The sequence below is a fragment of the Oncorhynchus mykiss genome, chromosome 5 (genome assembly GCF_013265735.2).
Source record: "Oncorhynchus mykiss isolate Arlee chromosome 5, USDA_OmykA_1.1, whole genome shotgun sequence".
In the NCBI taxonomy this organism is placed as follows: domain Eukaryota; kingdom Metazoa; phylum Chordata; class Actinopteri; order Salmoniformes; family Salmonidae; genus Oncorhynchus; species Oncorhynchus mykiss.
Genome location: NC_048569.1, coordinates 45,329,794 through 45,352,728, shown reverse-complemented (window position 1 = coordinate 45,352,728; position 22,935 = coordinate 45,329,794). Strand labels below are relative to the sequence as shown.

Sequence of the window (22,935 nt, the reverse complement as noted above, 5' to 3'; positions counted from 1 at the left end):
GAGTCTCATAGCAAAGGGTCTGAATATTTATGTAAATAAGGTATTTCTGTTCTTTATTTTTAATACATTTGCAAAAAAAAATATATATATAATAATTTTTGCTTTGTCATCATGCGGTATTGTGTGTAGATTGATGAGGGGGGAGAAAATCTATTTTTGAATAAGCCTGTAACGTAAACAAAATGTGGAAAAAGTCAAGGGGTCTGAATACGTTCCGAAGGCACTGTATATCAGCCTTTTTTTGTTATTTGTTGTTCTTGTTCTTCTTTAGGAAGGAGTTAGGCCTTGCAATTTGACATAGACGACACGTTCTCTGTAAACCTGAGCTGTGTGAAGGATGTATAGGAATAATAATGAAACTATTTGTGGAGAAATAAAACCTTTATCTTCTACAACAAGCTGAGCACTGCCTGGTGTTGTAACTGAAACGAGGTACAGTAACAGTACAGTATAGTCTAATGACCTTACTGCACTGTAGCACCCTCTGTTTGGCTTACATAGCGGCAAGAGAAGCTATTTGAAGCTATTTCCTGGTGTGAACAGGAAGTTGCATGGCCTTGACAGGAAACGGGAAATGCTGTTGTTATGATTAGGAAATAGAGTGTAGTGTAGGGGAACATGATGGTGGTGGTGTACCAGAGGCTATACAGTAATAGTCCAGTTTGCAGAGCTAGTGGTACAGTAGAAATAGTTAATAACATTCATATTAGATGTTCTAATAAATAGAAGCTCAAACCCACTGCTGTCACTTCATTCCATTTCCATTCAGTCAACCCAGTCAATTCAGGGAGAATATTCATTTCATTTCAGTTTTAAGTCCTGAACTCGCTGAATTGAAATGGAATTGACCTCGACCCTGGTCATGCATGCAGCGATGTCCTGATGGTATCACTTGTCTTGTCCTGCGTATATATGCACATGTACTGTACCCTGAGCCTGACCCCTCACGACCCTCACTCACTCATTGCACATTTGGTTCCCGACCCCAACCCGTGACCTCCATCCACAGTTCGCACAGCAATCTGATATGGCTGCTTAGTTGGCTGGTCCCCCCCCCCCCCCGAGTCCTATCGAATACACCTACAGCACAGCACACATGGAAGTATAGAAACACAGAAACACTCTGGAGAATCGAAAGCAGCAACAAGGGACCCTATCCAACCCATGGAGATTATCTACCTAATTTTCCTGGTTCATTTCTGTGGTGGTTTGGTTTTATGTTATTATTGGTTTTACTGGTGAGTGTGTCAGTGTGACTCAGCAGTCCACTCAGTCCTCTCCCATGGGGCCAGCACAAAGCACAAGCTATCTCTGTCACAATGCTGCCATGGCATGATTACCTTACCTTCCTGCTCTATTTCGCCTGAGAGCTCACTGCACAACTATCCACGTACTGTTCCGAACAGTGAGGTCCAAGTTGGAATTCATATTGTTTTCTTTCCTCTAGATATTTTTACCCTAAAATATATTTTCTGTTTAAACCATAAAAGTTATTATATTTACTCCTAAATATATCTTATATGGAGATATCTGGGTCAATCAGACGTGGTTGTGTGTCTGTGCTGGCCCGTGGCTGGGAGGACGTGGTCACCATCGCCATCGAGAGAAAAGCCCCCTGGGATACCGTACACTTAGGACAGCCGTCTCCATGGTTACCGCTATGAGGTGCAGCCATAGGCCAGAGGTCCCAGTGTCCTGTCCATGGTTGGTTGAGCAGGGGAGACCTACCTCGGTGACAGCCAGGGGAAGCCCATAATGTGCCTGATCCTAAACCCTCTCCCTCCCTTTCCGATCCCATGGGCTCCCCCTCTCTCTTCGCGATGGCATTGTACTATACTCTCTCCAAAATCACAACGTTTGATTTGATTTGTCAGAGTTATGTACTAACCACGTTTGTCTTAAAAAAAAAAAAACTTTAAAGTTTATACATCTTGTCACATATCTCTGCTGTCGTATCTGAAATAAATGAGCTTCAAAGTTTTATTTTTTTATTTTCAATAGTTTCCTTATCCTTTCAAATTTTGTTTGGATTGATTTTGTCGGAAAGTGGTAATCATTGCAACTTAAGTTGTTGATGTTTTTATTAACCTGATCCGCCGCAGCGCAATGAAAACCCCACGTACAGTACAGCCAGACAGAGCAGAGAGAACAACCTATGGAGAGAGTAAGATATGCTGCCTCCTACAGGGTCCCACGGTAATTATCTCTCTCTGCTCTTCTCCTCACTGTAGGTGGTCTTTTCATTGACAATCCTTTTTACCAGCCTCGGACCATCGCACCATTTATTATTCATTTGGGTCCTCAAGATCTCTTCTCTGACTTCTAGAACCATCAGGTTGTGTGGCTTCTAAACTGTCGTACCTACAGTCCCGCTAAGGAGCTTGACCTTTGACCCAGCAGGCTGTCTGTCCGTCTCCCACCGTACGGTACAGAGCCAGCGAGCGGTCAAACCGAACTCCTCTCACTCTGTTCTGTCTCCTCACAACCCAAATCAAAGGAAACAAACCTTTAAAAAAAAAAAGCAATACTTGATTTGACTTTTTTGACTCTCAGCTGCATCAAAACTGAAGGCTGAGTACCTTGGTCTTTTAGTCTCTTTCTTATATAGCAATACTACACCTGAACTTTTTGGCTTCAAGCTTACTTGAGATGATGACGTGAATGTTCAATTGAGTCTTACCCACAGCATTGCAATAGGTCATTTCAACTGTATATTCACTGTGTGTATGTATGTGTGGCTATACCATGGAATATATGCATATATGTGTATGGTATGTGTTCCTAGAAATATATATATATATTACATGTGCTGAAACTATTTAGGGTGTACGCGTGTGTAAATATGATATACTTATTGTTGGTATAAATTATTTTAGAATTACAAAAGTGAAATGTAATTATAATCCCACAGTATAGCTTTCTTCTTCTTCCAGTTTTATATACACTAAGCAATTTACTCTACTCTAGTACTAGGACAATGCAATATGAAACGTGTTTCTTAATTAACCTGTGCTCACAGACTAGCGTAGTGATGCTTCCTTTTATTTTACCCCGATGTCTATCTCATCTGAGCCTTTCTGGACACGCTCAAGTCTCTCTGGTCTAAGGCTCGCTAGCACAGCCCGGTCAGTCGAGAGTCGCTCGCTCACTCAACCTAGCAACCCTTACCGCCCTCTCTAACACACACACACACACACTTCCTATGTGACAGCACACATTACTTTCCTGTTGACTTCCGGTCAGAAAGCACACTTCTCTACTCAGTGGAACATTTCTCATTGCTCCACTGCTAACAGGCGTACGCTAGTGGAGGTTGCTGGGGGGGGGGGTTCATAATAATGGCTGGAACGGCGCGGACGGAATCGCGTCAAACACATGGAAACCATGTGTTCGATGTATTTGATACCATTCCACTCCAGTCCTTACCCCGAGCCCGTCCTCCCCGATTTAGGGGCCACCCTGTACTGTACTGCTCTATCGGTACTCTACGTGCATACACACTATCCTTACAATAACCTGGGGGTCTGTTGGACAACTAGAGTATCTGTACACTGAAACCTCCTCACAGGAGGACTACATTACTCAGAGGACCAGCCACAGTCCTCTCTCTCTCTCTCTGGCCTACAGCATAACGTGGGACCAAAAGCACAGTTCACAGTTTGTTAGCTTGTAGAGGCGGTGGGTGGCCCTGTGACGGCACCGCCGCCTGCTCGCCCCTCCCCCACCCCCATGCACACGTCAGTCGCCCCTCCGTTGCTGCGCAAAGGGCTTAGTTCACAATCCGTTTGTACAAACTCACGAAAAGGGGTATTTTGGATCACAACCAATGTGTCAAATGTATTATGCATCGGTTTGACAAACCGAGCGTGGACTAAGTAAAGCTACTCGGACAATCCAACACACAGGGCCCACTGCTGCAATCTGTCAACACAGTCGCAGACCAACCAGCCTTGCCACCATGGAACAGTCCGACCACACGTGAATAGCTACATCTAATTCAACGGATAGTCCGACATTATACACGTTTATAGCTCTACTGTAGAAAGACAGACGGGACCCAGTTGTTTCATAACCCCCTGCTTTACCCTCTCTAGTATAGCTTTTTTCTATACTATATAGTATAATATACTACCTATAGTATGCAGTATGCTATATCTAACTGAGAAGGTGAAGCCATAGTAAGCTGTAGTTGATATTATATGAGTTTGTGTGCGGTTAAATTAGCGTATGGTGGTAAAGTAAAACTACAGTGCCTAGCAAGATTTACCAACCCAGCATCAAGGCCATATTACCTGGTCTTGAATAAGTGGACATCTTCCGTCAGGATGAGTCACTACAGATGGATGGATCACAAAGTACAGGATAAGATAAGGTAAATGAATGTTGTTGTTTTTTTAAAGCTTATTTATATGAAAGCTGCTAAAAAATGTAAATCAACACCCCCCCGAAAAAAAATCTACATTTTGCTAGTGCATTCTGCAAATCACTTTTGTGTTTTTCAAATAGAGGTGCTAGGCTGATAAACATAACCACATGATCTGACAACTGGCACAATACACATCCAAAAGGGAATGCACGGTTTTAAGGTATGCTCGTATTTGAATGTCCCGAAACATTGAAGCATAGCTTTATAGCACTGGTTGGTGGGTCAAATCTTTTGACAAACACAATGTATGTATTTATGTATGTAGCTTCAGTTGGTGAGAGCTTCCGATGTTTTCTCCTCATCACTTTTTGGGGTGTTCAACACGACAGCCTTTTAAAAAACAACAAACAACTGCGGTCAGAAGGAAACTGCTGAAATATTGCAGGAAGTACATGAAATGCTTTGATTCTCCTTCCTTGATCTTCGTGGCAGTTTGATCTTCAGTGTTTTTGTCATTTTAAATGTTGTTATTTTTATTTTATTTTTTTTAAATAATGTTTGAAAGCTATTGAGCCTCAGTGTAACTTTCAAGACGAATAACTTACAGGATTTCAATCCTGGTGGGACCATACTTGTGAACTTTTTCTCAGTCTCAAAATGCACATCAGCCAATTAAAATGGTTGAGGTACACCGACTATACCAAACCTTAGGAACACCTTCCTAATATTTAGTTGCACGACTTCAGTTCGTCGGGTCATGGATTCTACAAGGTATCGAAATTGTTCCACAGGGATCCTGGCCCATGTTAACGCCAATGCTTCCCACAGTTGTGTCAGGTTGGCTGGATGCCCTTTGGTGGTGGACCATTCTTGATACACAGGGAAACTGTTGAGCGTGAAAAACCCAGCAGCGTTGCAGTTCTTGACACAAACCGGTGCGTCTGGCACCTACTACCATACCCCATTCAAAGGCACTTAAATCTTTTGTCTTGTCCATTCACCCTCTGAATGGCGCACATACACAATCCATGTGTCAATTGTCTCAAGGCTTAAAAATCACACTGATTGAAGTGGATTTAACAAGTGACATCAATAAGGGATCATAGGATTCACCTGGTCAGTCTATGTCATGGAAAGAGCAGGCATTCTTAATGTTTTGTATACTCAGTGTTGTTGCAAGTGATGAAACACTACACATTAGCTGTTCCCATGACATAACCTGGCACATTTAGCCCTATTCTAACCTTGTCATGTGACACTGATTACTTCCTGTAACAAATTCTGCGCCATACTATCAAAGATCTTAATATCCACCAACCAATGGCACTTCTTAAAATGTGTAAATTTGGCCACCAGAAGGATATTTTCAACCTCCAACCTCCAAGGTTTACTTTTGTTCTGCTTGGTGTGTGTCTCAAGTGTAGAGTGCCAATTGCACGATGCACCCTTACACACATTGCTAAAGCGGTTGACTCTAAAATTACAGTGCACATTAACTGTGGGTTCGAAGCCCCGTTGCGTCAAAACATTTTTTGTTCAGGAAATCTATGTTCACTGCTGGTCCTCGATGCGCGATTCAAATAACCAAATTGACAAAGTGGATGATTATAATAATGCATAATAAAATGTTGTACTTGTAAGTCCAGCCTACACGCCTAAATAAATAACGATTATTTATGTAGCAGTGTCAGGAGCCTGTATGTCAGTCTGCAAGAGGGACTCCAACAAGAAGCTCCTCATTAAATGTATTCGTAATAAAAATTGAGACAAGGTTTTGTCTGCACTTCTCTTGTAGAACTACAGTTTGTGTGTTGACGTTTCAAGGCGGGGAGGGGCGACGACGACTAATGTTGAGATTCAAACCCTTGCGATAATCAGCAACATTTACACAGAGCTGGGGAGTCTACACAGAGAGCTATTTGACCAGTCACTCAAACACACATGATCTAGTTGCTTTGATGATCGCAACATGCCCGTTGGACTTCCGTTAAGGACGCGTTCGTGAAGTGTTGGATCACGTCCCAATCCACGTCAGCGATTTTAATTGGCTGATACGGAATTTGAACCAGGTGTTATGGTACTGATGCTTTTGCCGCCACTGACGGTTTGTTTACGTTTCTACCATTGTGGCTAGATGGAGTAGACCTACGGTGGTCGAGTCGGGGACAACAGTTGTTGACAGCTGTAGCGTTGTAGTTAAGCCTACCCCCCCCCCCCCCCCCCCCCCTTTCTTAACCTTAACTTAATTATCCTAACCTGCTGCGTTAGTTATCCTTAAAAACAAATCATCAGTGTCACCGCATGGGGTATAATGACGGGTAGCTGTGCAGGTTAGCAGAGGATAAAGTCTGCCAGGTTATCTGATAAGAACAGCTGTAGTCGATCGTTTGATCAATTGGCTGGTGTGCAGTTTGAGACGGAGAAAAAGTTTAAACCTGTTCTGATGTTCGCAAGTACGGCCCCGGTAAGTCTTGACTGACATCACGGGTAAGTTTTCGTTGAGAGTTATACATGTTTATTGAGGTAGAGAACATTTTTAAAAGTCTGAACATCAAATAAAAGATCAAACTGAACTAAACTATCTCCACATTTACAGTTTTCAGATTTGTGTTTACTATAATCTGTAGTTGTCAAACACACAATCCCCTTTCAGATCTGAAGTGTTCAGGTGTACCGGTATTTGAATGGCTTCGCCTGCAACTAGACCTAAAGACCTTTCTCTTCAGGAAGGCTTCCTGTTGATAATTGTGCTCCCTGAGTGTCCTTGTCTCTTGTGTAGCATCAGCTGTGTTCTTTGTCTAGTTGTGTCCATTTTTTGTTGTTGTTGATTATAATGAAAAGCTCTTTACAAATGTAATTTGTTATGAACTAATCACTCCTATTGATTACATGATAGACAATCACTCCTATTGATTAGTCTTTCTGGTATCCTATTGATTACACCATAGACAATCACTCCTGTTGATTAGTCTTCTGGTACAAGTCTCTCATTGAGAACGTGTATAACAACAACCCATGCAGAGTTAGACTCTAAACCAAAGCCTCACATGGAAATGAAAAAACCCTGCAGGGGATAGTCCATCCAAGAACCAATGGGATATTCCAGTTGGTGTTCCTGGATGAGAGGGGTTAGTCCCATGACTGCCTGAACACCATATGATACAGGCATCACTTGTGGTGGTGCTGCCAGGCTGGGCTGGCATGGAGAGGCTCCCCTATCCCATCCTATCCCATCGCTCAGAGCAGCCAGCCAGCAGCAGAGCTGAGAGTCCTAATTAAAGTATCAATCTTTTTTTTTTTTTTTCTCAATCTTTGTTTTCTTACCTTTTTGAGAATTCATGCGTTTGTCTTCTGAATTCAAATTCAGGATTTACAGATGGAAAGCCTGTGGCCGGGGTGAAAATCTTTAAAACTTCCCCGTCAATACAACATTCTGCTCTCTGAGGGCTGTGTGTTGTGTTGAGACATGCTAAGGCCAGATGGCCCACATAAATAATAGGCTACTGGACATCATCCTTCACTGAGCGTTGGTTGGCTTTTAATTTCCCCCTGGAATCGTCCCAGGCTAATGATCCATGCCTCTGCTCCCTAAGGTGGGCCAGAGTGCAGAACACCTCACTGCTTATCAGGAGCATACAACTGGGTTCAAATAATTTGACATCATTTGAAATACTTAAACTGAGCTTAATTATTCTATTGCCCCCGGCAAGCTCAATCGCAAAAGTGCAAACCCAGCCCATCTGGCACTCCAGACAGGCTAAAGCAAACATTACAAATATCTACAAGATTTCAAATAGTATTTGAACCCAGGTCTGGCTGGTAGTGTAGTGGAGAGAGCAGATTGCCTCACTTAGTGGGCAGATTGCTGTATTTCCTATAATATATTAGATCTCGGCGATGAGAAGACCAGGCAGAATATATAAATGGATTGAAATATATTGCAATAATGACGATGCCTTTGAGTTAGGACACTAAGGAAAATGGTTAAGTGGCTTTTGTCGATGAACAATGATTGTGTTCTTTTGAATTATACATGGTTTGATTTGTGTGACGGATTGTAAAATATAGCCTCGTCCCTACCGACTTCCCCTGAACTGTCCCTGATAGGTCCTCCTCCTTGACATAGGAAAATGGGACACAACAAGCACAAAACCACATTGACCATATTCCACCGCATCCTACTCAGGACCCACCGGAAACACACACACGCCGGAGTTATTTCCAGCCCACCTCAAAACACCCATCCTCATCATCGTTGTCACGCACACCCACAGTACAATAATAAAAAGACGGGGGTTCCTACGGGGCTCTACCACCCCAGCTCAACGATTGTATTTAGTGCAAGCCACAAGCTGTTACTGAAGATATACTACAGGAACGGAGCCATTTGTTACAGAGGAATGACTTCCACCCCCCCCCCCCATAACCATGTACCTTGGTGCTTAACAATGGGCTGTAGCTGTGTATATAGTTATTTTGAGTTGTTTACTTATTTTTTAAATTATATATATGTGGAAGTCTTCTACAGTTCTTAATGTTTTACTGAGAGAGAGAAGGGGACCGGTGTGTGAGACTGGGGACTCGATTAAATGCCTATCGCTGAAGTTCAGCGCTGTGGCGCGATTGACATTTAAAGGGAACGCTCCCATGTTCGTGGCGACTGCATGCACCGCTGCATATGCCGCCTCAATTGGAAATGACCTTCACATTTGAATCGCGCTACAGTGCTGAACTTGTATGATACGGATCGACTCGAGCCCTATGAACAATTTAGAAAAATGGGAATTAAATTTGCGAGCCTGCAGCAGCTCTGAAACAGGAGTCGGATCTGGTTACGCCCGGCGAGAGCGAGGTTCCCCGGATTTTATTGCTGAACGTTTGTCGTCGCCGGTCTGCGCTCTAGGTAGCTGCAGCGCATAGTTCAGGGTGAAGTCGGTCACAGTATGGGAGATGGGCTTTCCACTTGTGACAGACTATCACTTGTTACAAAGCTCGCTCTCGAGGATCTCAGCCCATCAGTGTTGTCCAATATCCTGACTGTCGATCAAAGCTTTTTGGTTCTGAATGTACACCGTTGTTGTTGAGTAGAATGTATAACCATAGCAGAGCTACAGTACTTGCATTTTTGTAGAGACACATATAAACAAATATATATGATAAACATGTATAAATCTATAAATCTTTTTTTTAAACTACTTGTGTATGAGTCATTTGGGCACTTCCTGCCTGGTTTGTGTTTACATTTTTATTTCTAAAGTTCTTTGAGCTTGGCGTCTTCTGAGTGACGGACTCCTCCCCTCCTCTTTCTGTAAATAGAATCTTCCACTTAAGTTGAATTATTTTGACTACGGAGTTATATCTGTGCCATTTAAAATCAAGTAAAGGTTTAGCATTTTATTGGCACAAAAGTAACTCCATAGAAAGCAGCCTAGCTTGCCGGGAGTTGTGTGCCTCTCGCACTTTGTTCGATCACGTGGCATCAAATAAATGATCAATTTGAGTTATAAAGTCACTATCAACAAGGTGGTCTAATGCAAAGTGACGATTGTGCACAAACCTCGGAGCGAGCGGCGCTTCATTCGAAATGACGGCAGTAGATGTTTTCTAGCTGTGGTATTAAATTATTAGTCGCAAAAATCACCATGGTGATATGTACTTTGTCACTGTATTTGCCATAATTTATGCTTGACAAAATAATAATAAAAAAAAAAGTACTGAATCTTCTTTAAAGTGTCAATCTCCTTTTCTATTACCATGAAGTAAACACAGACTATTTGCTGTGTGGTGTATTTTAATATCCTTGTCTCTTTTCCCTCGGAAGCAGAGACGTATTATTTTACAGCTAATCTGATGGAAGTCATGATAGTGGGGACTGAAAAGTATATTATAAGAGTGTATAAAAGGCTGAGTAGAAAAGGGGGCTTTTTAAAATCAGAAGCAGAGATTGAGTCTTGTCTCAGGGTTAGTTAGATACAAGTAATAACAGTGGGGACTGAAGAAAACGCAATGTGTACAAAACATTACCAATATCTGCTCTTTCCATGACAAACTGCCAGGTAGGTGAAACCTATGATCCTTTGTTGATGTCACTTGTTAAATCCACTTCAAATCAGTGTAGATGAAGGGGAGGAGACGGGTTAAAGGAAGGATTTTAAAGGCTTGAGAACATTGGAACGGGGTATGGTAGTCGGTGCTGTGCGCATTGGTTTGTGTGTGTCAACTGCAAAGCTGCTGTGTTTTTCCACGCTCAACAGTTTCCTATGGTGTTTCAAGAATGGTCCACCACCCAAAGCACATCCAGCCAACTTGACACAGATGAGGGAAGCATTGGAGTCAACATGGGTCAGCATCCCTGTGGAACGCTTTCGACACCTTGCAGAGTCCATGCGCCGACAAATTGAGGCTGTTCTGAGGGCAAAAGGGGCTGCAACTCAATATTAAGGTGCTCCTAATGTTTTGTACACTCAGTGTCTAGAAGCTCAGGGGTAGTTTAGCAAAACATCTCCAATTAAAAGACAAACCCCGCACACTGCTTCTCATGCTACCAGGGGATTTCATTATAACAACATTTCTCAGAGTATGATAGTGGGGACCAATTTAAAGGTTGAATAATAAACTAGGGGGTAATGGAGCCAAACAGCTGCTGATTGAGTCAACTGTATTAGATGACATCTCTAATATCTCCCATATTCAACATTAACGGAGACTGTAAACGATTACATGAACTGGGTTCAAATACTACTTGAAATCTTTCAAATACGTTTTGTGTTTGCTTTAGAGTGCCAGATATGCAGGTGTTTGTACTCTTCTGTTTTATTAGTTCAGGCACGATTAAATCAAGCAGGTGTGCTGTCCATGTTGAAATTAGTTTGTTAGCTGCTGCACTGGGGAGGCAGGAGACCATCAAAATACCTATAACGCCCTCTCCAGTATGGATGTACTGTGGGAGACCAGAGCCAAGTTGTTTAATAGAGACACCGTCTCTCCATCTGGGAAAGTAATCAGGATTAGTGGGAGGATCTCGGTAGCAGCGCGCACACACACACAGCAGCAGCTCCAACGACTGGGCCCAGGATGCTCCTATTTTAGATTCTGGAGACGACCGACTGGGCAATGACACCTCTCCCTGTGTCAGTGGAGTGGAGAAGGGGTTGGAGGGGTCTGCAATGAAGGGTGGGAATGAAGGGAGAGTGGGGGGGGGGGCTCACTCTGAGGCCAAACCTGTGCGAACCCATCTGGGCGATCTGGTCCCTCTTGACTCACAAAATCACAGAGCGATGCTGCCTCAGTGCCTGCCTGCAACTTAACCCTATAAACATTCCGCCCATACTCTGCACTCTGCTGCCGGGCGGTAGGCTAATATCATTTTGTAAGGTAAGTAGGGATTGGGGGGGTCTGTTTGATTGCATAATGCTGACGCTTGTTACTCCCTGCGGGTAACAGGTTTCCCACGCCTCACCGCAAGCAGACACCTCAGCCCGGGTGATAAGTTTATGGGGGCCCCAAAGTTATAAACACTTAAATGATATATAAAAAATAAAAAAAGCTGTCACAATCCATACATGCTGGAGATTTAAAATCAGGGACAACTGGAGGGCTGTAATGTTGCATGTTTAAAAATAGCGCCTTCATTGCAGAAGACAAAATAACACAAAGAAAACAATCAAATGTCTTCTGGGACTAGAAAAAGAAACTGCAATTAGGGGATTTCTACTGCCAGCACTGCCTAGCAGTTAGGCAGCTTGTTAGGGCGTCAGGGTTATGAGTTGACTGACAACGGAGACTGTTTTTAGAACAACAGAACCCAATTATGCAGAACATAAAAATAGCGGGAGCTTTTCATATTACAATCGTCTGAGATTCCCTCCCCTCAAAACAAAGATTTTCTCAAGAGATTATTTTATATTAAGGTTGAGAATGTTTTGTTTAATTTGACAGAGAAATATAAAATCCGTTTGACACAGTGTGCTTTGTAATATTATTTGGCTGTTCAGTACATGAGACGACGAGAGCCTCTGAAAAGGCATTTGTGGGTAAACAGGCAGGCAGAGGGACACATCCTTTTCACCCTCCTCCCAAACTCCACTGTCACCACACCTGTGCAGTTAAATCACAGATAGAGAAAGAAACCCCATCACTGCACAATATCATTACAGAGGGGGTACTCCTACCTGGTTACCATGGTACCTGTCTATCGCTCTAGTCCAGAGGTGTCAAACATATGGCCCACTAGGGGGTCCAATCCGGCCTGCTGTGATTTGAGAAGAACAAAAAAAACTCAATATACTTTAAAAATACTACAACCAAATCGAAACTGTGTAGAAATGATAATGGACATACATTCCTAAAGTTTCTTGACTGTGTCCAGCTGCTAATGATCACCGAAATGAAAGCTAGACAGTCAGGGAGCACCGGAAAATTCCAAGAGCTATGGATGGACAATTTTTTTGCAACATTTTGACAGCGAGGAAATTTGACAAATTTCCAGTGCAGCTCTCCGGACCTCGTTGAAGACTGAATGCTAAATGGGGCTAAATGAGTTTGACATCCCTGCTATAGTCCCTTCACGGTCTTTTCTCCCAAGCGGAATAAGGGGTGGGATGGAAGGATGAAGAGCCACTGGGCCCCTGAGCAATGGCCCTTATTAATCACCAGAGAGAGAGGGACGGAGGGAGAGAGAGAGAGAGACGGAGGGAGAGAGAGAGAGGGACAGAGGGAGAGAGAGAGAGCGAGACGGAGGGGGAGAGAGAGAGAGGGACGGAGAGAGAGGGAGGGAGAGAGAGGGACGGAGAGAGAGAGGGACGGAGAGAGAGAGGGAGAGAGAGAGAGAGACGGAGGGGGAGAGAGAGAGGGACGGAGAGAGAGAGAGAGAGGGACGGAGAGAGAGAGAGAGAGGGACGGAGAGAGAGAGAGAGAGACGGAGAGAAAGAAAGACGGAGGGAGAGAGAGAGAGAGACGGAGGGAGAGAGAGAGAGAGAGAGATGTTAAATGTTTTTATTTAACCTTTATTTAACTATATAAAGAAGAGCGCAATAGAGAGACCTGGATGTATTAAAAGGGTTTCAAGGTATTTTCAGTAGAGCAGGATAGTAGGGTCTGCATCCCAAATGGCACCCTATTCCCTTTATAGGGCACTACTTTTGACCAGGTCAAAAACAGTGAACTGTATAGGGAATAGGGTGCCATTTGGCACCCTGCCCCAGGAGTTGTCACAGGCAGACAGACAAGTGAGACATCAGATCTCTCGGCTTCGTTATGTCCAGAGGTAACATGGCAACAGATATCTGATACTCATTCTATTGATCATGGAGCAGAATAGAGACCCTATAATGACTTGAATTATATTCAGCCAACATGCAGGGAGAAGAAGAGGAGAAATAGTCAGGGCTATAAAAAGTGTATGATCCATCCATACATTCGGACGAGCATAAAAATGAAACGAACAACAAATAGGCCTGTGTTCATAGCTTTATATTGAAATGCAGAGTAATGCAACCTACTAGTACAATGTTCCACACGTTCAGTAATGTTGGATGAAAGAAGGTACATTTTGGCATGTTATGGATGAGGCAGAAGTTTTGCCTGACATTTAAAGCAAAGGAAGCTTTGAGCAAAAAACATACATTATGATCATCATTAATCTGTAACACAGTCCTTAATTATTTTAGGCAACATTATTAATTAGTTTACAGTTTACAGCGGAGAGTAGAAATACAAAAGAATAGACAAAAACTCATCATCAGAATGCTTTTTATGTACAACCCAGTGCCTTACGGAGCAGCCTCTGTTCTCAGCACATTGCACAGGCCTTACTTCTTCCACTGACATCAACACAGACTTAAGCAAGCTTAGCCGGATTCCATACGTTATAAATATGAATATTAAGGTGCAAAGACCGCTCCTCCCACCACAAACCCACACACAGACTGTCAGTAGAGAGTAGGACCTTCCCCAATATGGACACAGAGCTCTAACCAGGGAGCGTTCAGATAGAAATATATTATGTAGAGCAAACATGTAAAACAAGGAATCATGTCAGCTCTGTTCATGACATCCCGCAATGTGCCCCAGACTCCTTTAGGGAGAATGCCAGCTTGACCTCCAACGACCTCTGAACTTTGATGAGCCCCAACAGTCATGTCTCTGTCTCCCACATAAGAGTGCACACATAAGCACACAGCCTGTGACTGACGACCAGATGACATGCGTGTGCCATATCGCCATTTCTCTCCCTTTCAGAAGTGTAGGTAGGTAGGTAGGTGGCTGGCTGTGATGTGTGTATATGTCTATGTCTACATTGGGAGAGTGGAGTCAGAGGGTGCATAGGTAGGTGCCTGTAACGTCTGTGTGTGATAACGTCTATGTTGGGAGAGTGGGGTCACTGACTAGGTCTGGGGGGGGCGCGGCATGGAGCTAAAATAACACGGCATAAAACACAACCTCGGCCGATGAGGTCATGAGGGGTCATCTAGGAACCCCAGAGGAGCAGCTGGTCTCAAGAGTGGAGGAGTGATGAGCCGCGTCCACAGCCGTGGATGGAAAGAGTGTGTGGGGTGGGATCTGAGCCAAGGAAGGGCCACACCCACATCTCTATATCTGCAGCTCCAGCCTCAGAGCTCCCATGCTTTGAGCCCAGCCTGTCCCGGCCCAGAAAGCGCATTGTGAGGACTGCGTCAGGACCACCAGGACATCGCCCACTAGTGGCCTCCGTCTGCTACTGCACCACCGGCCGGACAGACCCCAGGCTGTTGCTAATATATCTACTGTTATGCTGTACATTATGTTCACCTTAACCCTTCGCATCAAGGCTTCGTCAATAAGATCCTCTTCCTCCTCATATAGCGCCAACCTCCGCACACTATACAGCACCCACTTTTCATACACTAAACTCGCACTCCGAGCGTCACAGGTTCACCGCCACACACTCAGAACCATCGTCAGTCCCACAAACATGCACACACAAACATGCACACACACACATTCAGCTAAATGTTCACACACACACTAACACACGCATACATACACTCTGGTGTGCTCAGTCTTCACAGACACACGTCTATACATGAGCGTGTTCATAATCATACACACATAGAAAAGAAAGGTAGAACGGAAACGAGAAAAAGGAAGAGGCTGTCGGTTAGCACTCGTAGTACTTAGATTACAGTTGGAGTTGTTTGTGCAAGCAGTCTAGAGAGGACAGTAAAATAGATTGTATTTCCCAGGTCTGGACTGGAAGGACAGTTCAGGTAGCTCTCTAGAAAGCTCCTTCCTTACCTGTTAAATATCAGTAGTATAAAGACTAACGTTGAAACCTCTCTTTTCTTTTTTAATTAAGTACGTTGTTTCGTTTGGGGCAGTGGTACCTTTTGAGCTTAGTCCTTTTTTAAAAACCCCCCTCGTGTCACGGTGAGGTTTGGTTTGCTCCAGTCCAGTGAGTGGGTGGTACCTCTGACTAGGAGAAGGAGGGGGAGGCCGGGAGGGGGAGGTTTGGGAGCAGGGCAGGGAGAAGGAGACAGTCTGTGGTCGAGGAGGAGTGTCTCAAGTTAGGTGGTCTCCTTGCCCTGTGCTCCCGTCGCAGTCTTGATGGAGGTTAAGGTTCTGTTGAACCAGGTCTTCTTAGCAGCCTGGACCTCGTTGAGAGCCAGACCCAGGGTGTGCTCCAAGTCCTGAGAAGAAAACGTACCGGGAAGAGGTTAGGCAATGGGCTGGAGCGGCATGAATGAAAACGTGTATTGCCTCAAACTCCCTTCAGTAATGAAATCGTGAACTGTTAGGATTTAAATGAACTGATCGAGGATCTCAGCTGAGTTTAGTCTATGTGGGTAGCTACAGTGCGGATGACAACAAGTGAGCCTAGTACCTGTATCTTGCACTCTGCCTCCACCAGCTGTAGTTTGGTCTGGGCCAGTTCCAGCTCCATCTCTCGGAGCTGGTTCTTCAGAGCCTCCTTCTCCTCGTCCGTCTCCTCCTCACTGCCCTCCTTCAGCTTCCTCGCTGCTTTCAGACGACCCTCCTTGCTGAACAGGATGGAGCACTTTTCACAGCCTTCGACTTTCAGCTGTAGGGGAGAGACCGCATAGAGCGGGGTCACGGGTTAAAACATGGCTACACCACAGAGGCAAGTCACTTCTCCCAGCCTTTTACCTTCACCTGTACAGGGGAGAGACCAGGACACCAGTTATATCAGGCAGGCACAGCTTACACCAGTAGACCTCTAAACCTATCCCTTCAGACAAACCTCTCTGTTCAACAAGATACTGCACTTCTCCCAGCCTTTTACCTTCGCCTGTACAGGGGAGAAACGAGGACACCAGTTATACCAGGCAGGCACAGCTTACTCCAGTAGACCTCTAAGCCTATCCCTTCAGACAAACCTCTCTGTTCAACAAGATACTGCACTTCTCCCAGCCTTTTACCGTCAACTGGAGTGAGAGAGACCCAGACACAGGTTAAACCAGGTCACATGTTGTACCACAACGATACACCACGGAAATCCGAGCATCTAAGAGCAGGCACAGTTTACAAAACGACATCACTGGGGCTTCCTCACTTTCCAGCTAGCTCACACAGGTATCTCCCTCCTGTCATTTTCCCCCAGTGTGTGGTGTGTTGTCTGAGTAAGTACAGGCAGCTGCAATAGCAGTGAGCAATGTGGCCGTGAGGACGGTAAGCAGGGTGATAAGAGGTGGCAGGCTGAGGGTCTCTCCTTTACGGGAGATATAGATAGTTCTCCGCAGTTTCAAGAGCCCTCTCATCCTCCACCTCACCCCCATCACCTCGCCGAGTCCGGAAATGAGAAGCTGTATACCAACTCCATGATCATCCAATATCCCAATCCAGAGTCCTAAGGTACAGGGAGACAGAGAAGTGGGCTATTCTGTCTGTGTTATCAAAAGGGAATAGAAATTGATTCTATGTCCTAATATCCTAATTCTCATATAAGATGGCAGAGGTTTGAATATTAGGCTATAATCATGCATAGCTGATAGTATACATTTTACATTCCATGATACATTAAGATCACTTTATTGGTCAATTGAACACAAGGTCCAAAATTCAACTTCCGCTTTTAACCCAGTCCCTCTGAAATACACGCATATACAGTACCAGTCAAAAGTTGGGACACACCTACTCATTCAAGGGTTTGTCTTTACTTTTACTATTTTCTACATTGTAGAATAATAGTGAAGACTTTAAGACTGTGAAATAACACTTGTGAAATCATGTATTAAAATTGTTAAAAAAAAAGTGTTAAAACAAATCAAAACATATTTGAAATTCTTCAAAGTAGCCTTTTATTTTTAATTTAATTTTGAACCTTGATTTAACTATGCAAGTCAGTTAGGAATAAATTATTATTTACAATGACGGCCTACACCGGCCAAACCTGGACGACGCTGGGCCAATTGTGCGTGGCCCTATGGGACCCCAATCACAGCCGGTTGTGATACAGCCTGGATTCAAAACCAGGGTGTCTATAGTGACGCCTCTCGCACTGAGAAGCAGTTTCTTAGGCTCCTGCGCCACTCGGGAGCCTTGATGACAGCTTTGCACACTCTTGGCATTCTCTCAACTAGCTTCACGAGGTATCCACCTGGAATGCATTTCAATTAACGGGTGTGCCTTGTTAAAAGTTGATTTGTTCATTTCTAGCCAGACGGTCTGCGCATGCTCTGAGGACGCAGCTAGGGATGCTGTCTGGGTCTGCAGCCTTGCGAGGGTTAACACGTTTAAATGTCTTACTTACGTCGGCCACGGAGAACGAGAGCCCACAGTCCTTGGGAGCGGGCCGTGTCGGTGACACTGTGTTATGCTCAAAGCGGATGAAAAAGGTGTTTAGCTTGTTCGGAAGCAAGACTTAAGTATTCGTGATGTGGTTGGTTTTCTTTTTGTAGTCCGTGATTGTCTGAAGACTCTGCCACATACGTCTCGTGTCTGAGCCGCTGACTTGCAACTCCACTTTGTCTCTGTACCCAACATTTTGCCTGTTTGATTGCCTTACGAAGGGAATAACTAAACTGTTTCTATTCAACCATATTCCCAGTCACCAACGGTTTCTGGTTTGGGTAGGTTTTAATAGTCACAGTGGGAACAACATCCCCTATATACTTCCTGGTGAACTGAGTCACTGTGTCCGTGTATACATCATTGTTATTCTCCGAGGCTACCCGGAACATATCCCCGTCCGGGTGATCAAAACAATCTTGAAGCATGGATTCCGATTGGTCAGACAGGCATTGAATAGGCCTTAGCACAGGTAATTACTGTTTGAATTTCTGCCTATAGGAAGGGAGGAGCAAAATGGAGTTGTGATCTGATTTTCTGATGGGAGGGCGGGGGAGGGCCTTGTAGGCATTCCGGAAGGGGGAGTAGCAGTGATCGAGTGTTTTTTGCAGCGCGAGTACTACAGTCAATGTGTTGATCGATCTTCGGTAACGTTTTCCTCAGATTAGCTTTGTTTAAATCCCCAGCTACAATAAATGTGGCCTCAGGATGTGTGGTTTCCAGTCTGCACAAAGTCCAGTGTAGCTCCTTGAGGGCAGTTGTGGTATCGGCTTGAGGGGGAATGCACAGTCGTGGCCATAAGTTTTGAGAATGACACAAATATGAATTTTCACAAAGTCTGCTGCCTCAGTTTGTATGATGGCAATTTGCATGTACTCCAGAATGTTATGAAGAGTGATCAGATGAATTGCAATTAATTGCAAAGTCCCTGTTTGCCATGAAAATGAACTGAATCCCCAACAAACATTTCCACTGCATTTCAGCCCTGCCACAAAAGGACCAGCTGACATCATGTCAGTGATTGTCTCGTTAACACAGGTGTGAGTGTTGACGAGGACAACGGCTGGAGATAACTCTGTCATGCTGATTGAGTTCAAATAACAGACTGGAAGCTTCAAAAGGAGGGTGGTGCTGGGAATCATTGTTCTTCCTCTGTCAACTATGGTTTCCTGCAAGCACACACGTGCCATCATCATTGCTTTGCACAAAAAGGGCTTCACAGGCAAGGATATTGCTGCCAGTAAGATTGCATCTAAATCAACCATTTATCCGATCATCAAAAACTTCAAGGAGAGCGGTTCAATTGTTGTGAAGAAGGCTTCAGGGCGCCCAAGAAAGTCCAGCAAACGCCAGGACCGTCTCCTAAAGTTGATTCAGCTGCGGGATCTGGGCACCACCAGTACAGAGCTTGCTCAGGAATGTCAGCAGGCAGGTGTGAGTGCATCTGCACGCATAGTGAGGCGAAGACTTTTTGAGGATGGCCTGGTGTCAAGAAGGGCAGCAAAAAGCCACTTCTCTCCCGGAAAAACATCAGGGACAGACTGATATTCTGCAAAAGGTACAGGCATTGGACTGCTGAGGTCTGGGGTAAAGTCATTTTCTCTTATATATCCCCTTTCCGATTGTTTGGGGCATCTGGAAAAAAGCTTGTCCGGAGAAGACAAGGTGAGCACTACCATCAGTCCTGTGTCATGCCAACAGTAAAGCATCCTGAGACCATTCATGTGTAGGGTTGCTTCTCAGCCAAGGGAGTGGGCTCACTCACAATTTTCCCTAAGAACACAGCCATAAATAATGGTACGCATCAACTTCATGTAATTATCAATAAAAGCCTTTGACACTTATGACATTTTTGTAATTATACCTCAGTATTCCATAGTAACATCTGACAAAAATATCTAAAGACATTGAAGCAGCAAACTTTGTGGAAATTAATTCATATCTGTGTCATTCTCAAAACTTTTGGCGACGACTGTACACGACTGTGACTACAACCAAAGAGAATTCTCTTGGGAGGTAATATGGTCGGCATTTGATTGTGAGGTATTCTAGGTCGGGTGAACAAAAGGACATGAGTTTATTTACATTATCACAACCACACCATGAGTATCATGAAACATACACCCCCGCCTTTCTTCTTCCCAGAGAGTTCGTTATTCCTGTCTGCGCGATGTACTGAGAACCCAGCTGGCTGTATGGACGGGGACAGTATATCCGGAGAGAGCCATGATATCGTGAAACAGAGTATGTTACAGTCCCTGATGTCTCTCTGGAAGGAGATCCTAGTCCTGAGCACTTCTACTTTATTGTCCAGAGACTGAATATTAGCAAGTAATATACTCGGAAGTGGTGGATGGTGGGCACACCTCCTGAGTCGGAGTAGAGGTCCACTCCGAATACCTCTTCTCAGCCGGCGGCGTTTTGGAGCAGCCTCTGGGATAAGTTCAATTGCCCTGGGGGGTGCGAACAAAGGATCCAATTTGGGAAAGTCGTATTCCTGGTCGTAATGCTGGTGAGTTACCGTCGCTCTGATATACAAAAGTTATTTCCGGCTGTATGTAATAGCACAAAAAAAGCCTTCCAGGTGAAGCTGGTTGACAAAGTACCAAGAGTGTGCAAAGCTGTCATCAAGGCAAAGGGTGGCTACTTTGAAGAATCTAAAATCTATCTTCATTTGTTTAACACTTATTTGGTTACTACATTATTCCATTTTGACTGGTACTGTATATACATATACAGGTTTCAGAGAGGTGCGGGGGCTGTCATACTTGGTCTCTCTTGTAAAATACATTTTTATCTCAATGAGACTAACCTGTATACATACAGACAAAAATAAACTTAGCAGCTAATGTTAACTTGCTAAGCGGAAGGACAATAAATAAAAATGAGTACAACACTCACTCGCACAGCCACACAAAGAAAGCATGCACATTTGAAAACAGCGGTATGTCACGTGATTGAGCAGTCTGTCATGTGATGGTGTGATGTCCTGTGACATGGTCTCACCCGGATCTTCTCCAGCTCTCCCTTGTTGGCTGCCTGCTGTTTCTCCAGACGCTCACTGAGCTGGGAGCAGATCTAAAGGGTCAACATAGAGGTCAAGAGGTTAGAACACAGGGTGATTCTCAAACACCTTTCCATGAATCCTCCCTCATCTGAATGTGAGTGTCATCCCGGGCAGGCCGTGGGCTCTATCCTCTTACAGTTAAGTGTATTAACTCAACTACACAACTCCTGTCATTAGAGGATTACCTAACCATCCGTCCGGCCCTACTCTGCACCGGGGGAGTATTCGTTAGGCACCACACGGAAGAAAACTGACTGAAACAGGGAGGGACTGCCTGAACTTGTCAAATAAGAAACACTTTTTGTCCATTGGAAAATGTCTGGCTACGGTGTGCCCTTATGAATACAACCCACCCCATGCGCCCACCTGACCGCAGGGAGGTGGACACAGGGAGATCGATGGGAAATTAACCATCCTAACTGGAACATTTTATCAATTTGATCACCACCCTTTCACCCAAGAAATCCCATCTATCCCACTCCGCCCTCCCTGTCACCGCGGCAACACCACACACATCTTAATTTAGAGAAGGCCTGATTCATCGCCACGAATATGGTTAAAATAGGTTGCCGGAGCGATTAGGCAACACTAAAAACAGAAATTCATTACCATGCATAAGCTACTGTAATTAACAAACAATGTGTTATTAATGATTGCAATCAGAGAGAAGAGACAGAGACACGGTGTCTCAGTCACTTATAGTTTAGTGGTTATTTGGAGGGAAGGGTTTTTAGCTCTGGGATTATTAAGGCTTTGTTGTGGGCAGGTTATAAATGGTTTAGATCATTAAGTCAAGACCCTTGCCTCCGCCAGACAGTCTAGCTAACAACCCTGCCAACTAGGGGTTTTCAGGCTTTGGTCTAGCTCAGTACGAACACACCCAATGCAACGTATGAAGGGCTTTGATTATGGAATCAGGTGTGTTAGTACTGGGCTAGAACAAAAGCCTGCACATCTTCCCCTTACTCTACTTGTTCCCAACCTGCTAGAGCAAAATTGTTTTGTTACAGTCTAATTCTGTGCAAAATGATTAAGTTGAATAATACCACAGCTGTCCAGTACCCTCTTTACATACCGCACGGACGAGTGATATATTACTGGCTCTTTATGAGTAGGGCACTAAAAACCTAGCCAGGGGAAAATGTAGTTTCCTCTGTTCAGGCTTTAAAGATCTTATCACTCCTCTATCATCGGCTGTGAGAGCTGTTGTTGTTTGTACTATTCTAAGACAGTGGAGCCAATTACCTCATCTCTTTTGTAAGTGTACCTCCCCCTACGAGAGGTAAACAGCTCTTTGTGAAGAATAAGTATATAAAAGACTGTGTGACTTGTAAATAATCAAGTTCCTCCACGGTATATCTGGAGAGTTAAATTCATTGCAATTGCTTGAATAAACATTTAAAAACTGGAAAATTAGCTCTGCCTGATCCTTGGAACGAGCTTTTCCTCAACACACCAGTCTGTCTCAGTCTGTCAGCCTGCTATTCCTGATGTGTGTGATCTCCAGCCTGCTGCTGGTCCCAGATCAGTTCACAGGAACCTATTATCACACTCTACCATACATCACACTGTTAGGAGGCCTATTAAAACAGCTTCAGCACTGCAATGGGGACCAGAGAGAAACTATTTTTAAAGAACCACATCTCCTCACCGTTTTTCTGCTTTCTGATCCGAAGAGCTGCTTTCAACTGGCATATCGCAGCCAGCGGAGCTGCTA

General features: G+C 44.2%; 2 protein-coding genes across 13 annotated transcripts in view; one reads left to right on the top strand and one right to left on the bottom strand.

The window, feature by feature from the left end:
- Positions 1-10,090, top strand: part of LOC110523936 (spermatid perinuclear RNA-binding protein) — a 129,413-nt gene extending 119,323 nt beyond the window's left edge. For all 4 annotated transcript variants that reach the window (XM_021603094.2, XM_021603093.2, XM_021603091.2 and 1 more), the window contains one exon: positions 2,232-10,090. In XM_021603094.2, coding sequence (XP_021458769.2) covers positions 2,232-2,326 — 95 coding nt within the window. In that variant the 3' untranslated portion in view covers positions 2,327-10,090. The remainder of the gene's footprint in view (positions 1-2,231) is intronic.
- Positions 10,091-13,821: 3,731 nt separating this feature from the next.
- The window catches only part of LOC110523933 (rab GTPase-activating protein 1), a 132,441-nt gene continuing 123,327 nt past the window's right edge, over positions 13,822-22,935 (bottom strand). For 7 of the 9 annotated variants that reach the window (XM_036977658.1, XM_036977660.1, XM_036977659.1 and 4 more), the window contains 4 exons: positions 21,158-21,229; positions 17,175-17,210; positions 16,227-16,424; positions 13,822-16,032 (listed from right to left, as the gene is read on the bottom strand). In XM_036977658.1, the coding sequence (XP_036833553.1) occupies positions 15,910-16,032; positions 16,227-16,424; positions 17,175-17,210; positions 21,158-21,229 (429 nt within the window). In that variant the 3' untranslated portion in view covers positions 13,822-15,909. The remainder of the gene's footprint in view (positions 16,033-16,226; positions 16,425-17,174; positions 17,211-21,157; positions 21,230-22,935) is intronic. The other 2 variants (XM_036977661.1, XM_036977666.1) reach the window with 1 other exon arrangement.